Source organism: Arachis hypogaea, chromosome 17 (assembly GCF_003086295.3).
Source record: "Arachis hypogaea cultivar Tifrunner chromosome 17, arahy.Tifrunner.gnm2.J5K5, whole genome shotgun sequence".
NCBI classification, from domain to species: Eukaryota; Viridiplantae; Streptophyta; class Magnoliopsida; order Fabales; family Fabaceae; genus Arachis; species Arachis hypogaea.
Genome location: NC_092052.1, coordinates 118709129 through 118726803, shown reverse-complemented (window position 1 = coordinate 118726803; position 17675 = coordinate 118709129). Strand labels below are relative to the sequence as shown.

Below are 17675 nucleotides of genomic sequence, written 5' to 3'. Positions count from 1 at the left end.
TAATTAGAAATACATATTGTAATAGCATTAAGTAGAAATTAATTAAATCATATATGTACTAATGATTTTATTATTAGGTAGTTAGAAATAGAAATTAAAATTGAAATTAATCATGTATGTATGTATGTATGTATGTATGTATGCATGTATGATTAGGTGGTTAGAAATAGAAATTAAAATCGAAATTAATCATGTATGTATGTATGTATGTATGTATGTATGTATGTATGTATGATATGGTAAGCTGTAAATAATTTTTTTTAGTTAATGAACTAATGAAATCAGATCCTGTACATGCTCCCCTAAAGTAGATTGTAGTTATTATTAGTAGTAGTAATTGAGTTTAATAATTTATTATGATTAATAATTAAAATTTAATAAATTATTTTATTTATGATCAATAATAAATGAATTTTAATTCATTAAAATTTAGAGAATAACTTAGTAGTAACTAAACTTAGATTAGAAAATTGTAATGCTGTGTTATGAATAATAATAATAATAATAATAATAATAATAATAATAATAATAATAATAATAATATGCTGTTTTATGAGTAATAATAACAATAATAAATTAGTATGCTGTTTTAAGGTACTGAATATGATTGAAAGATTTTTTGTATAACAGATTTACTGCGTATGTTTGAAATGCAATTATGCTGGAATTAGTTATAATGGTCATGTAACGATAATTGTGTTTTTGAGAATATAGTTATATTATACTGTGACTTATAGTGGAAACGTGATATTGTAGGGTTTAAGGATGTTGCTGTGTGAACATTTAAAGCCGCCGGATTCATACAATCAAATTGTTGAGTCACACTTACGCGAGACATGATTTTATTATGTTTCACAAATTGGATTTATTCCATGTCAGTCAGCAATGATTAATGCTCTGATTGAGAGATGGCGGCCTGAAACTCACACGTTTCACTTTTCAGTTGGTGAGTGTGCCGTGACCTTGGAGGATATGGCGATGATTCTCGGTCTGCCGACAAATAGTCTTCCAGTAACAGGACCGACCATGAGTTGTTTTGAGGCATTGGAAGCCGAGTGCTTGCACCAATTTGGAGTTGCACCGAGGAAGACGGAATGTAGAGGGAGCTTTATAAAATTAACATGGTTTAGGGGTTTGAGAGATCGTATAGTGTTGAATGATGTTGAGCATATTCAGATGTATGTAAAGTGTCACATAATGTTGTTATTTGGGACAGTTATGTTTGGAGATAAGGCGAGTTCAGCTGTTCATTGGAAATTTTTACCTTTACTCCGTAACTTTTAATCATATCATACAGTTTAGTTGGGGTTCGGCATGTCTGGCACACTTGTATAGATCATTGTGTAGGGCAACTCGTGTCGACTGCAAGAAGATGGACGGTCCGTTCGGATACAAAACATATGGAACGCTCTAGGAGGAGACCAAGCCCCATTACTTCTCTCAATAGCTGACCTAATAGAATCGTGTCGATCAGAGATGAGTCTCACACCATCACGTGTCACCACATGTTGACGCAAGTTACTCAGGAAAAAGTACCATGCGTCAGAAGTCTCTCCCTCCACTATGGCGAATGCAATAGGCACGATGTTGTTATTACCATCTTGTGAGACTGCAACCAATAAACAACCCTTGTATTTTTCATACAAATGAGTTCCGTCCACCTGCACCACTGGCTTGCAGTGCCTGAAGGCCCTTATACAAGGGTAATAACTCCAGAAGACTCTATGCAGTACACGTATATCAGGAACCAAATCATCCTCCTAGTAAGCAGGCATTGTTTCGAAGTGAACCACTGCTGATGGCTCCTTGTGACACATGGCCTCAAACCATATGGGCAAAGCTTCATATGATGCCTCCCAACCTCCGAAAATTGATTCCACTGCCTGTTGAATTGCTAACCAAGCCTTGCGATAACTGATGGTGTAGTTAAACTTTGACTGGACTTCAGCAATTACTGATTTTACCTTTATAGACGGGTCAGCCTCTACTAATGGCTTAATTGCTTCTGCAACTGTCTTCGAATCCAGCTTCGAATGATCTTGAGAAAAAGTAGACCTTGTACACGTGTGACTTCCGTTGTACCTCCTTATCTCCCAACAGTACTTCTTCTGCATTTTGGTAACCCTGATCAACCAGTCACAACCATTACCATATTCTGTACATTTGGCATAGAATGTCGTCGGTTCCGACTCATATACCCGATAGTCTACACCTCTCCGGATGGTATAATCTTTCATTGCCTTGATTACTGCCTCCCTTGAACTGAATTCCATCTCCACTGTGAACTCACCATCCGCCACAACAGGAAGCACTGCATACATCAAAAATAATAAATCCTTTATTGTGTACTTAGCAATAAATCATTTATTACAACTCAATTAATAAACACACTTTACCATGTAAGATCATAATAGTCTTCTTTGTCGCTATTCTATCTACGTAAAGAACATCTAAATATAACTCATAACAAAGAATTATTAATTAATAAAAAAACCAAATACTATGCTCACAAATGACTATCCACATATCACATATATTACTTATCTGACATAATGATCTGCTACTTAAGAGTTTCATACAGCTATCTAGCTTTACGCACTTGGATTCATATATTGCGGAAACTCCGGTGCGTGCATAGCCTCCAAATCCAACGACCGCATGAAAGAAGACTCCTGAAACGGATACGGGTTTGCTAGTGCATCTGCAACTGCCGCCACATCTGCATTCATGTCGCCGCCAGCTTCATCTTCGTGTTCACCTGGACCAACGATCTCATAGTTACTTTCAAATTTATCCTCGCTTTCACTATTATAATCTTCTAACACAATGTTACGGTCCGCTTCAGATTGCTCAAACTCAACATACAACTCGATATAAGACATTCGGTGGCAATTTTCCATATACATTGAAAACATTTCATGCATACTCGCTTCATCCGTCACGTACTTGGTCTGAAATTGAATGAACCCACCAAACACAGATAAAGGATACCTGTACAAAATACAGGATACTCTCCTAGATCTTTGAGAATCTATCTTCTCACAAATCACCCCTTTTAATTCCTCAAACAACAACGTGAACGGAATAACAACATCTACTGGATTTTCACACACAAATTGAACTCCTTCATATGTTTGCAACAAAATCTGCCCATAACAATAAATCTTCAACACAACTCTATCATCCATATCAGTATACATACTTGCCTATTTTCACACTCATTTAAATTTTTTCTACAAGAATGACGGAAAGAATGACGGAGAAGAATAAAAGGAGAGGAGGAAGAACATCAGCTTAGACGGAGACCAGAGACGAAGAAATGAAGCTTCTGTGATGTTTTCTTCATTTTATTTAAGCAGTTACGGCAAATCGGACCCACCGACCGCATTCCACACAAATCGCTCGCTTCGATTGGTGCACTGTCGTATTAAAAAAAACATTTTTCACGCCCGAAATCGATGGGACCGATTACTATGTTATAAAATAGGACTCCTACAAATCGGTGGGTCTGATTTGGTATCTCCATCTTACACAAATCGGTGGGATCGATTTGTGTTCTTCGTGTCTCTTTCACAAATCGGTAGGACCGATTTGTATTCCCTCTTTTCTCTCTTTAAAACCGGTCCCACCAATTTCTTCCTCCCAAATTTCTTAAAATAATGCCGTCATAACAGTGTAATTTCCCCCAAATAATCATAACGAAGCATTACTCACAACACTAAATCATATTAAAAAAAATCAGCCCTAATAAATAATGTTGAGTTATTTATTCTTACTTCCACTTAGTCTTTTCCCTTACCAAAATTTCCTTTCCTCTCTTATTTATTTACATATCTACAATCAGACTACCAGTTCACGCCTCAACGACTTTTGCCCGTGATAAGACTCGGGGCTTATTTTATAGCACATGTGCAGCAAAAGGCCACAAATTTCAAACACAATCTTTATCGGTGCATTCTTTTTTTCAGGAAAATATTCCTTGTACGATAAAATTTCGGTATTTAGTTAGCTTTTAATATTATTTAATTATTTTTTAATTAAAATATATTTTTATTTTTTAGATATATATTTATAATTAAAATTAATTTAAAATTTAAAAATTACATTTTTTTAATTTGTCACCCACCTCATAATTATTATTTTTTTTATATTTTTTTTCTAATAAAATTTTCTTTCTTTTTTTTTTATCTCGTTCTCCGCTTCTTTTTTATAGTGGCTATAATTTCTTTTTCAATTGTAACACATTTAAAGTTATTAATTTATACAAAAAATATTTTTTAAACACATCCAAAATTATAAATCTAAAATTTAAATTTAAATATTAAAAAATAATTGTAATACATCTAAAATTATAAAGTGATACACAAAATATTTCTAAAACACATTTAAAATTATAAACAAAAAATTTAAACTCTTGCAGGCTGTAATTACAAATATAAAAGTGTTGACAATTTGAGGTTTGTGATTTTTAAATTGTTCTTCTACCTAAACCATTCTCCAATGCAAATTAGGATATTGTACATGGCATGCAAAATCAATGTGATTGAATAACTACCCAGATACATTAACTATGAATCACTTTTTCTTAAACACATCCAAAATACCTAAGGTCTACTTTCGATGAAAAAGGATTAGCAACGCTGATGAGGACTAACTTGACGAGGAGTAGGACGAAGCGAGGCTGAACGGCGAGGAGGAAGGCGATGCCAATGATGAGCGAGGCGGACAATGGCGTTGCAGAGGAACAGCGCCAGGGATGCGCCAGGAATGACGCAGCGGCGCCGAAGAAAATGGCGGCGCAGACGAATTAAAATCTTCAATTTTACTGAATTTATATTTTTGAAAGTGTATTTAAATAATAATTTATAATAATTAAAAATAATAAAATTGAAACAGAAATTTTAAATTTTAGTTTTATTTAGTTTGTATTTTAGATGTGTATTCAATTTTAAAAAAATACTAAATCTATTTAAATGTGTTTATTTTATTTTTTTAATTATTATAATAAAATGATGAATATTGTACAATTTTTAAAGAATACTTAGTTAAATTGTTTTATTTATTTCATTTAAAAATAATAGCTAAATTATAAATACGTATACAATTTAATTAAAAATATATCAAAAAGGCTACCCTCAATTCTGAGCAAAAAGAAGGTGTAGGTGGACAGGATAGTCAACAGTGGCCACACAACAGAAAAAAAGGTTTTTGCTTTCTCTGTTCTGATTCGAAATGGATTCACCGAGCAACCCTGAAATCTCAATGGAGGTGCCCCCTTACCTAAGAATCCACAGTGACGGTACAGTTGAGAGACTCGCCGGCACACAAGTAGCCCCTCCAGGCCTCGATCTCGAAACCAACGTTCTCTCCAAAGACATCCTCATCCAACCACAAACCTCCGTCACTGCCAGGCTTTACCGTCCCAACAACACTAATCACAATCACACCAAGCTCCCTTTACTCATCTACTTCCATGGCGGAGCCTTCTGCATCTCTTCACCCGCAGATCCTCTCTACCACAACTCCCTCAACCGCCTAGTCTCTGAAGCCAACGTGGTCGCCCTCTCCGTCAACTACAGGCTGGCGCCGGAGCACCCACTTCCCGCCGCCTACCATGATTCTTGGGATGCCATCCAATGGGCTGCTTCTCATTCTTTCGAAGGCCACGAAACATGGCTCAAGGAAAACGTTGACTTTGACCGCGTGTTCTTGGCAGGTGATAGCGCAGGTGCCAACATCGCACACTTCATGGCTATAAAGTTGCATCATTCTTCGGGTAGCAGCAACATGAAATTCTTCAAGATCCCCGGCCTCATCATGATCCATCCTTATTTCTGGGGGAAGGAACCCATTGGTGTGGAAGCTACTGATCCAGAGAGGAAGAAGATGGTGGATAAGTGGTGGGAATTGGTGTGCCCTTCTGAGAAAGGGAACGATGACCCGTTGATCAACCCGTTTGTGGAGGAAGCTCCTGGTTTTGAAAGCGTGGTTTGCAACAACGTGCTTGTGATTGTTGCAGAGAGAGATATATTGAAAGAGAGAGGGAAGCTTTACCATAAGACTCTGGTCAATAACAGCGCTTGGAAAGGAAAAGCTGAGTTATATGAGGCAGAAGGAGAGGATCATGACTTTCACATCTTCAACCCTGATTCTGATAATGCTAAGAGCTTGCTTAAACGCATCGCTGCTTTCATTAATAATCAAGATTGAACTCTCAGCCTTAATTAGCTTTTACAGTTTTAGCATTTCTGTTATTTTATATGTAGTTTGTTGTGTAAAGCAAACATGCATTTCTCTCGGAAGTTAAATCGTGTTTGAAAATGAATGTTTCTTATTTCCAGTTATTTTTGTTATGTTGGTTCGTGATTCTATCTTAAATGATTTTAAACAGAACACCGTTCATAGAATATGGTTTCAGATTGTTCTAATTGAATCAATCTTAAAAGAGATTGAATTTGAGAGCATGCATAATTAAAAGTGAAAATGAAAATTAAACATGTAGGAGCCAAAATTAATGTAAAAGTAATATATATATATTTTAAAAAATAGACTCACCTTCAAGAATCTCAACTAACTAATCTGAACATTTTGCTTGTTAGTTTTAAAATGTGCCTTGTTAACTCACGCTTGACTTTTCTTAATTTAATTATGTTCTTCATACCCAAAAGAAGATGATGTTTACATATTTTTTTTTATCGATCACCCGTAAAAATATAAAACACAATAAATAAATTAAATAGTTCATATATTTATATATAAATATATGATAAATGAGTTCGATAATTGATTTTCATTATACACATAATATTTTTATTTATTTATATATTTTTTCAATATTTTTTTTCTCTGTATAAATGATCATATTTTTATTTGTTATCAATCACTTTTAATAAAAGATATATAAAAAAAAATATATATAAATATATAAATAATGTATATAATATTTCTCTATTAAAACTGTATTTTAAATTTACCTTTTCCTTAAACATTTTTGGCCATAAAAAATATATCTATATTATTTTTTTCAATCCTGTTAAGTAATTAATTAGGATACTAGTCAACTACAATTAATTATTAGTTGGATTACAAAAAAAAAAATCCTTATTACTTCAAAAATAACATGTAATTTTCTTCAACAAGTCAATTTTACTACCACAGTTAGAAAATAGAAACCATCTGAAATCTTTATCACTTTACTTTCCTCTTCTACATCTTTCTCTCCCCCCCTCCCCCTCCAAAAAAACCTTCTATTCATAGCACTTTCTTCCATTATGCATACGCTTCCTTTCGCTGTGTGTGTACTTCTCTCCACCATGCCCTTGTTTCTCTTAGTCATGTGTTCGCTTCTCTTTATCATGGTTTTACTTTCCTCTACTGCGTCGTTGCCCTTCTTCTGTGCGCCTTTCTCAATGTAGTCAACCTCTTCGTCGTGCTCGTCTTTCTTCACACATAATCATCGAAAAGAAAGAAACATCCAAAACAAAAAAAGAAACATTTCTTGTTGATGAATGTTATTTTTTATTTTTTAAATATTTCTTGATTTAAAAAAAGAAACATCCAAAAACAAAAAAAAACATCTAAAATATAATAAAAGAAATATTTAAAACTAAATAAAAAGAAACATACAAAAATATTCTAAACAGAATATTTAAAACTTAATAAAAAAATACCTGAAACGTAACAAAAAAATATTTAAAATTATTGTACAAAAACTTTTAAAAGTGGTTTGGAGAAAAAGAAGAAAAAGAAACGTGGAGGGAGAAGCGGCATAGAGGGAGAGATGCGGAAAAAAAGAAGTAGAAGAAGAAGAAGAGAGACACAGAGAGAAAGGAGAAGAAAGGTGACGTGAGTTGGGAGGATGTATTTTTTTTAGCGTAAAATTAGTTTTTTAAATTTTTAAATTTGAACTTTTTAAAAAATTGACAGCTTAACTGCACATAGAATTGGTCCTCTTTGACTTTTTTTTACCTAAAAATGGAGGTAGGTTGGTGGAGAAGAATCAAGAATGAGGAAGAAAGACTATGGGATGATGCGATTATATTGTATAGATACAAGGATAATATTAGAAAAAAAAATAATATATTACTTTTCACTAATTTTTTTTAAGAAAATAATAAAATTGACATATTTTAAATATCATTCCTGCTAAGTAATCAATTAGGGTACTGACCAATTTGAACAACATTTTAAAATCACTAAAAGATAAAATTTTAAAATAAAAAAAAAGTAAGATTTTAAATAATTAGGATTAGCGTCATTGATGAGCGAAAATTAAAGCTCACGGATACCGCCAAGTATACCGGATCGTTCAAGTAATACCACAGTTTGTAGATACTGTAACACCCTAATTAACCTAAGCTTTACCTCGCGCCGTAAAGCAAAGGTTAATCAGAGATTACGACAGTTCTAAGCTCATACATATAATATGTAGAAAGAATTTAATATAATCTAGAAGCCCGATGAAGGATATAGCTCAAAAATCAGGATTTACGAAGCGCAAAACATACTATCGAAGCTACTAACTTAAAGCACAAGGAATAGATACATCATACCAAAATATCATAGTATAACATTATAAGGATCTAGCCACGGCTCACGGAGTTTAAGCCGGCTAGTCATATATACAGACAAACAGAGACTTGATAGTAAAAACAGCTTATACAAATTTTGTTCTCTCAAATACAAGCCTCTAGGCAAAGCAAAATACAAAAGTGAGATACATATACAAAGTAAATCAAAAGAGACTCAAAAGGTATCCGGATCCTCCGCTTCTGTCACCAACCAAATAACTCACCAAGGTGGATTGCGACCTGCATCTGAAAAACACAACAGAAATATGGTATGAGAACCGGAGGTTCTCAGTATGGTAACAGTGCCCAGGGATATAGGATATAAGACCCCGGGACGCTAAAGGCAATCCTAGACTCCATATCCATCACAATAATTCAAACTTAAAGCATTCTAAAACAAACAAGCATATTTAGGTAAATCTTAACATAACTAAACAGGGTATTCTATCTTAAGGAGATTTCTATTCTAACTAAACACCGCTATTCCACAGCCTTCACCAACCTAACCTCCGTGCGATCCGATCGCCACCGCCTTCCGAACCTCCTCAATCCCAGTAGAAAGCACAATTAATAGTAATGCAAGTAAATCACAAGTAGAAGCATATAAAGTAAGTAACTCAAGTAGCAATTAAACATATTATATAAATAGGCATACAATTACAAGTCGGCAAAGCAGACAAATAGATAGAAAATGCACATGATGAATGCCTGTCCTATTGGCTGTGATATCACATTGTCGGTTCAACTGCCAACCCGACACATCTCCATGGAGATGTCGCCCTTCGGAATCATCATATGGGAACCCTCGAGATATAGTGCTCGGATCACTGTCCAGGATTTTGCGCCTGCACGCTCTATAGATCCGAAGGGATACGAGCGAGATACTCTTGCCACGGACCTCACATCTCAACATAAGCAGGACGAACCACCGCCCTTACGCCGCCGCAGCTACCTCGACAGGTGGGATCCAACCGTCGTCCCTGCCGGGCGCATAGCGTCTCATAATCTCAATATAAAACAGTAGTGCAGTGGTTTTCAGAAAACATTTTCAGTACAACATGGATCCATCATCCCATTCAGAGTCCTCGACTCTTTTCAACCACTGTCCATTCACAATTCAGTTCCAAACTCAATTATTCCTCAATTTTCATCTCATACTTCAACCATTCATCACATACCATCAAGCCATCCTCAGTACACCAGAAACCTAGGCCTCCGTTTTCTAAGTTTTCCAAATAATATCATCTAAAACACTTAAATTCTTTTTCATGTTTTAAATATCCAAAACTAGGCCCAAGAGTCCTAAAATGGTGTTACAAAAGCTTACAACCTTGTTGGGAAGGTAAAATAGTTGAAAACAATGTAAAATTTGAGAAACAGGGCGTGTGCGTGCGCACAGAGGTGTGCGCGCACACGCCCAGGAAGATTTTAAAAGTGTGCGTACGCACAGGTACAAAAATTCACAAGTCTGTTCACTCTCACAAGGTGTGCTATCGCCCCAACAGACGACCCTCCCCGACTTGTACGCGTGCGCACAGGTTGCAATTTTTCGTTGGTACGCGCGCGCACAAGCTGTGCTAACGCTGCAAACAGCACGCCCTTCCCTGCCTATGCGTACGCACAGAATAAAATTTTTGCAGGGTTGTGCGTGCGCACAAGGCTGTGCGTGCGCACATACCAGAAATCATAAAATTCTGCAACTTTGCAGAATTTCAGATTTTTAACACCAACTTTGAATGATCATAACTTCCTCTATAATATTCCAAATTTTGCAAACTTTATATCAATTAAAAGGGTTTTCAATGAACTTTAATTCTAAATAAATTTCAACCGATTTTGAAAACTGAGACAAAGGTTATGATCAGACAAAGTTCACCAAAAATCAACTTTTACCAAAACCCACAATTTCTTGTAAAACACAACCAAAACCATACCAAACCATTCTAACTCCAATTCTCACCACAATCAACACTATATGTCATATTACACCAAACTTACCACATTTTTCTTCACCTTTCTTCATTCTCAACCTCAACCTCAATATATCACATTATAATCAAACCTTATTAACTTATTTCCAATTACATCACCAAATCATCAACATTAACATTACATATATCAACACAATTCTCTTCTCCACTTCACAAATCATTAATTCTCATCATATCATTATCAATTATCATAATCAAACTCAACAATCATCAATTCATCATAAATCATCACATATCATCATTCAACAACTCAACAACCATTTAAATCCAAACCTATCCTATGGGTCACTAGCCTAAGTGTCCATGAATATTATATACTACATAGAGAAAATTGAAACCATACCTTGGCCGATTCCCAATATGTCTTTAACCCAAAATAAGCACCAAAATGATCACCAACAAGATTTCCAACACAATCAAAGCTTCCAACAATCACTAACAAGCTCCAAACTCACAATAATCAAACTATATATGCATAAACCATCACAAATCAACCTAGGGCTCAACATAAATCAAAATTTCACAAGAGTTCAAAACCTCTTACCTTGTCTAACAGATTTTGATGTCAAAACCCAATGCTAAGCAAGGATTAGAGTGAACCTAAACACCCAAAAATCACAAATCTCACTTAATCACAAACCCTAGAACTCAAAAATTTGGAGAGAAGAATAAAAAAGATTTCGTGATTACCTTAATACTTTCTTGTATGAGTTTTGTAGAGCTCTTCACAAGAAACGCGTAGCCGTAAATGGTGCGGCGATCGGAGCTCTGTAGCTCAAGATATGAGCTTGAGAAGAAGAGGGTGAATAGTGTCAATGGTGTCTCTCTTCTTCTTCTTCTCTTCAGCAATGTGTGTGTGTGTTTAAGTGTGTTATGAGTGATTGGATTCATTAATGGACCCTTATATATGTTGGGCATGGGCCCAACTTGGGCCCGGTCCAATCCGTTAGTGTTTTTAGCACGTTTGGCCCAACCTCGGGCCAAACCTTTAAAATTAATGCCCAATTTTCCATTTCTAATGTTTTTCTAAGGTTTTTGGCTATTTTCACTTTTTCTCACGCAGCACCGGGAAGAATTGAACCGGTTCAATTGCCGGTTCGCAGTTTTTTGCAGAAAACACTTTTTCTGACTCGGAAAGACCCACTGAGTCCAAAAATACAATTAAATCCTCAAATTCTCACTCTAACTTTTGGAACTTGATTTGGGCAATATTAATCACTCAATTAAACGAGTAATTAAGCTTGGTTCTTACTTTCTCCCCACCAAATAAGAAATTTTGCCCTCAAAATTTGAATTACCTGAGAATAGCTCAGGATAATCCTTTCGCATCTCGGACTCCAATTTCCAAGTATGCTCTTCAACTCCTGCTCGCTTCCAAGCAACCTTAACCAATGAAACTTCCTTTCCTCGTAGCTTCTTCACACTAGTGTCATCAATTCTCACTGGCGTTACTTGGAAAGTCAAGTTCTCTCTCAACTCGACTGACTCAAGCTCTAACACATGATCCGCATCCGACGTGTACTTACAGAGTTGTGACACGTGGAATACATCATGTAAGTTAGACAGATGAGGTGGCAAAGCAACTTGGTACGCCACCGGCCCGAATCGCCTCAGGATCTCAAACGGTCCTATATACCTCGGATTCAACTTCTTGGTTTTGATCGCCCTTCCGATCCCAGTTGTTGGAGTAACTCTCAAGAATACATGTTCTCCCACTTCAAATTCTAACGGTTTCCTTCTCTGGTCTGCATAACTCTTCTGTCGACTCTGAGTAGTTAACATCCTTGCACGAATCTTCTTAATGTTCTTAGTAGTCTCTGCTACCAAATAGGGACCCAGAACACTTGCTTCACCAGATTCATACCAACAAAGTGGAGATTGGCACTTCCGTCCATACAAGGCTTCATACGGAGCCATCCCAATGCTCGCATGAAAGCTGTTGTTGTACGCAAACTCCACCAATGGCATGTAACGATCCCAACTTCCCGGTTGATCCAATACACATGCTCTCAGCATATCTTCCAACATCTGAATAGTCCTTTCCGACTGTCCATCAGTTTGCGGATGATATGCGGTACTGAGACATAGCTTCATACCGAAAGCTCTTTGGAAAGCTCCCCAAAACCTTGATGTGAATCGGGGATCACGGTCTGATACTATGCTCGATGGCACACCATGCAACCTTACTATTTCCTTTATATACAACCTTTCTAACTCCTCCATAGAGCAGTTTACTCGAATAGGCAGAAAATGAGCGGATTTGGTTAAGCGATCCACGATCACCCAAACCGCATCAAATCCCGACCTAGTCCTCGGTAAACCGGTCACAAAATCCATTGCGATTCCTTCCCACTTCCACTGAGGAATTTCAAGTGGCTGTAACATTCCCGACGGCTTCTGATGCTCTATCTTTACTTTCTGACACGTCAGGCACTTGGATACCGTTGAAGCTACATCACCTTTCATCCCAGGCCACCAGAGCATCTTCTTTAAGTCATAATACATCTTCGTGCTTCCGAGATGAATAGAAAACCCACTTTTGTGAGCCTCTGACAACAAGTCTTGCCTCAAACTCCCTACATCCGGTATGCAAATTCTCCCCTTATATCTCCACAATCTCTCATCATCCTTGGTGAATTCTCCAAGTCCCTTCTCACCAACTGGTTGGAACAATTGCTGAAGCTTCTGTTCATCTCGCTGAGCCTTTTCAATCTCCGTCTTAAACGTACTTGAAATCTACAACTGATTCAAACAAGCTCTCCCGGCAACTTCACCAATATCCAGCTTAAGATCCACAAACTTATCTACTAACTCCTCCTCCTTAATTCTCATCCAAGCAACTATCAAGGACTTCCGACTCAATGTGTCTGCTACCACATTCGCCTTTTTAGGATGGTAACTCAGTTCAAAATCATAATCCTTTAGCAACTCCATCCACCTCCTCTGATGCATATTTAGCTCTTTCTGATCAAAGATGTACTTGAGACTCTTATGATCAGAAAATACGCTAAACTTCACTCCATACCAGTAGTGTTTCCAAATCTTCAACGCAAACACAATTGCCGCTAATTCCAAGTCATGAGTTGGGTAATTTACCTCATGTGGTCTCAGCTGACGCGATGCGTAAGCTACTACATTTTGGTGTTGCATTAACACGCAACCTAAACCCTTCAAAGAAACGTCACAATACACTTCAAACGGTTCATGCGGTTCTGGAAAGATTAAAATAGGTGCTGAAGTTAACTTCTGCTTCAGAGTCTAAAAGCTCTCTTCACACTATGTCGTCCATACAAATGGCTCTTCCTTCCTTGTCAACTTGGTCATCGGTAGTGCAATCCAGGAAAATCCTTCAATGAATCTCCGGTAATATCCGGCTAAGCCCAAGAAGCTCCTAACTTCCGTTACCGTCGTCGGTCTTTCCCATTCCATTACCGCTTCTACTTTAGAAAGATCTACAGCTATTCCTCCTTTACTCACCACATGACCTAGAAACTTTACTTCCTCTTTCCAGAACTCGCACTTCGACAACTTAGCATACAATTTCTGCTCCTTTAAGTTTTGCACCACAATCCTCAAGTGTTCCTCATGCTCTTTCGCAGTCTTAGAGTAAACCAAGATGTCGTCTATGAAAACCACCACGAATTTATCCAAAAAGGAACAAAACACTCTATTCATGTAATCCATGAAAACAACAGGTACATTCATTAACCCAAAGGACATCACCGTAAACTCATAGTATCCATAGTGCGTCCTAAACGCAGTCTTAGGGATATCATCCTCTTTCACCCTTATCTGATGGTAACTGGATCTCAAATCAATCTTAGAAAATGCTCCAGCTCCTTGCAGTTGATCCATCAAGTCATCTATCCTTGGCAGCGGGTACTTATTCTTCACAGTCACTTTGTTCAATTGTCGGTAATCCACACACAGTCGCATTCCTCCATCCTTCTCTTCACCAATAAAACTGGCGCTCCCACAGTGATACACTCAGTCGAATGAACCTCTTGTTCAGAAGCTCCTCCAACTGAGTCTTTAACTCGGCCAGCTCTATCGGAGCCATCCTATAAAGCGTAATTGACACTGGTCCGGCTCCCGGCACCAATTCAATCGCAAACTCAATCTCCCTTTGAGGTAGAAACTCTAACTACCGGAATCTGATCTAAGTTCTGGGCATCCCCCGAAGTATTAGCAGTTAACAAGATGTAACCCTGACACTCTTCCCCACTACAGTGCATCATTACAGAGTTCAGGTAGTAACCTTTAGCTATCACTACCCCACTTTCTCCTTTCGGCATAAACCGAATTGTCCGTTCAAAGCAATCCAACAAAACTCGATTCTTCGAAAACCAATCAAACTCCAAAATCATCTCCAACCTAACCATTGGTAAACAGATCAAATCATACACAAAGTCTCTACCCTCAAGTTTGAATCCTACTTGCCTACAACCTGACCTAGTCATGACCGTCTGATGCGGAATATGTACATGCAAATCAAAGGGTAACTCTGACACTTTCAAGCCTAGTTTCTCAACTTTAGCAAACAAAATAAACGAATGTGATGCTCCAGTATCATATAATGCAATTAAGGTCTTACCACCAATTAAATAAATACCTCTCATCAAAGGATCCGCCTTGGAAGCATCCTTGGCATTCACAGCAAAAACTCGACGCTGATGCTGACTCTGACCCGCACTTGGGTTCCTCCCACGAGTGCAATCTCTCACAATGTGGCCAGGCAATCCACAGTTGAAGCACCCACCTAAACTAATCTTGCAAGAGTCATATGGATGAAAACATCCACAACGATCACAAGCTAAATCCGGAGAATTCTTACTCTGATTTTCTCTTCCCTTGCCACGCTAAAACTGATCATGAGTGTTCCTTCTGAAGCCTCCTTGCCCTTGAGGCGCATATCCTCCTCTCTTGAAGCTTTGACCTCTCGGGTGGAAATACTTGCCACATCCCTTGTCCTCCATGAGTTTCCTTGGACGCAGCCACTGTCTTGGCATACTCCTCAACCACCCTTGCTTTGTTCACCAAGTCGGAGAAGACACGGATCTCTATAGGAGCCACAGTAGCCATAATGCTATCCTTCAAACCACTCTGGTACTTGATGCACTTCCAGCTCTCGTAAGTCTTCGGGGCACCCTGACACACCCTAGAGAACCTACAAAGCTCCTCAAACTTGTTGGTGTAATCTGCCACCGACAAGGAACCTTGCTTCAGCTGCATCAGTTCCATCTCTTTCGCTTCCCTTGCAGACTCAGGGAAGTACTTCTTGTAAAAGGCTGTCTGAAACACATCCCAAGGAACATCTGTGTTCTGGAGCTGTAGCAAGTGGCACTCTGCCTGCCACCAGTGCTGAGCCTCTCCTGCCAGCTGATAAGCGGCAAACTCAACATATTGGTTATTTGGAACATGCTGCGCCTGTAAAGCACGCTCCATAGCCTGGAACTGATGAGAGATTTTATGCCGGTATAGAATTTATCAATAAATCCAATCGTGAGTATAGTCTAAACCAACAAGCAATCCCATATCAAACTTAGAAAATGTGTATATTCAAAATCAATAACCGAGAGTATTAGTCCCGAGTCGTTCTCCCTAGGAGTTGCCCTAAGATACACATCATTGGTTAGGTATTCTCTTGTTGTTTTAGAGTTTAGTACAAGGAATCAAGCTAATAAAAGTGAATGACAATCAATCAATGTAAAAGCCTTGACTAGGGGTGAGAATTGGAAGTTCTATCATCATAGTCTCCATCAATTGTGACAACAATTGGTCATTGCTCCACTTAGTCAACCTTTAACTATGAAGAAAAGTCAAGTAAAGATAATCAATTTGAGTTCACAAGTCTTAGTCAAACCCTAGGGAAGTCTAGCTTTAGTGACATGCAAATCAATTAGCAATTTCCAATTGATAATCAACAAAGGACATTGACAATTCAAGTGTCTCCAATAACTCAATCCCAAGCCAAGAGTGAAAAGTCTACTCCATAGCTAAAGTTGACATTTTCTCAAACATTTGGTGAGCGCAATAGTGAAAAGACATTGTGAAGTTGGAAAGAGAATTTGAATTCAAGCCATCTAATTCAAGCAATTAACAACAATCAAACAATTAACATCAATGAACATGAAATTCCTCAATGCATTAATAGAAATCAAAGTAACAAGATCCAAATCTAAGATCCAAAGTAACTTGAGCAACAAGAACACTAAATTGAGAGTAGAAGAATTAGATCTACAAATTGAAGTAATGTAGAATTGAATTGACAATAGATCTCACCAATGGGTCCAAGAGGAATTGAAATTGAGAAAGCAAAAACCTAGAGAGAAGTGAGAGCTTCTCTCTCTAGAATGTAACTTCCAAAAACTAACTAAAAATATCTAATGGTGTGTAATGTGTGAATCCCCTTCAATCCTTGGTCCTTTATGCCTTTTCCCACCAGAGTTCTGCTCAAAACTGGGTCTGGAACTCTTCTGAAATCGCCAGTCACGTTTTCACTTTAAAAATCACGTGCGAGCATCAACGCATACGCGTGCGCGTCCTTGGATTTTTGCGATCCACGCGTACGCGCAAGGCACGCGTACGCATCCATGAGGTTCTTGCCCAGACATGCGAATGCGCCGGCTTCGTTGCGCCGATCCTAGCAGCGCACATCCACGCGTCGCTGCTCAAGCTATAAAGCTCCATTTTTTCCATGCTCTTTCCATTTATGCATGCTTCCTTCCTCTCTTCTAGGTCATTCTTGCCCTATAAACTCTGAAATCACTTAACAAACAGATCACGGCATCGAATGGTAATAGAAGAGGATTTAAAATATAACATATTTAATGTAAAAGAAGCAAGTTTTCAACCATGAAGCAAAATTGGGAAAGAAACACAAAATCAGGCATTTTATATGAATAGGTGTGGAAGAACATTGATAAAACCCCCCAAAATCCATACAAGATAAACCCTAAAAATGGGGTTTATCAACCTCCCCACACTTAAACCAAGCATGTCATCATGCTAAAAGAAAGCAAAAGACCAAATAATCACAAAAGAATGGGATTTATGAGATGTAATCCACCTATATGAATGCAACTAAAATGAATGCTACTATCTACTTGGTCAA

The 17675-nt window shown here is 37.6% G+C and overlaps 3 protein-coding genes across 3 annotated transcripts; 2 read left to right on the top strand and 1 right to left on the bottom strand.

Moving 5' to 3' along the window:
* The first annotated feature begins 885 nt into the window (after window positions 1-885).
* On the top strand, window positions 886-1284 carry LOC112763742 (protein MAIN-LIKE 2-like). The gene has a single exon (XM_025809337.1). The coding sequence runs from the start codon at window positions 886-888 to the stop codon at window positions 1282-1284; it is 399 nt and encodes a 132-aa protein (XP_025665122.1).
* Window positions 1285-5033: 3749 nt separating this feature from the next.
* LOC112766645 (probable carboxylesterase 2) lies at window positions 5034-6407 on the top strand. Its single transcript, XM_025812542.3, has one exon. The coding sequence runs from the start codon at window positions 5233-5235 to the stop codon at window positions 6208-6210; it is 978 nt and encodes a 325-aa protein (XP_025668327.1). The 5' UTR covers window positions 5034-5232; the 3' UTR covers window positions 6211-6407.
* Window positions 6408-11606: 5199 nt separating this feature from the next.
* On the bottom strand, window positions 11607-16006 carry LOC140180704 (uncharacterized). Its single transcript, XM_072221983.1, has 7 exons — window positions 15515-16006; window positions 14710-15330; window positions 14547-14622; window positions 13853-14184; window positions 13021-13279; window positions 11860-12408; window positions 11607-11704 (listed from the first exon to the last, which is right to left on the bottom strand). The coding sequence occupies exons 1-7, from the start codon at window positions 16004-16006 to the stop codon at window positions 11607-11609; spliced, it is 2427 nt and encodes an 808-aa protein (XP_072078084.1).
* Window positions 16007-17675: the final 1669 nt, after the last annotated feature.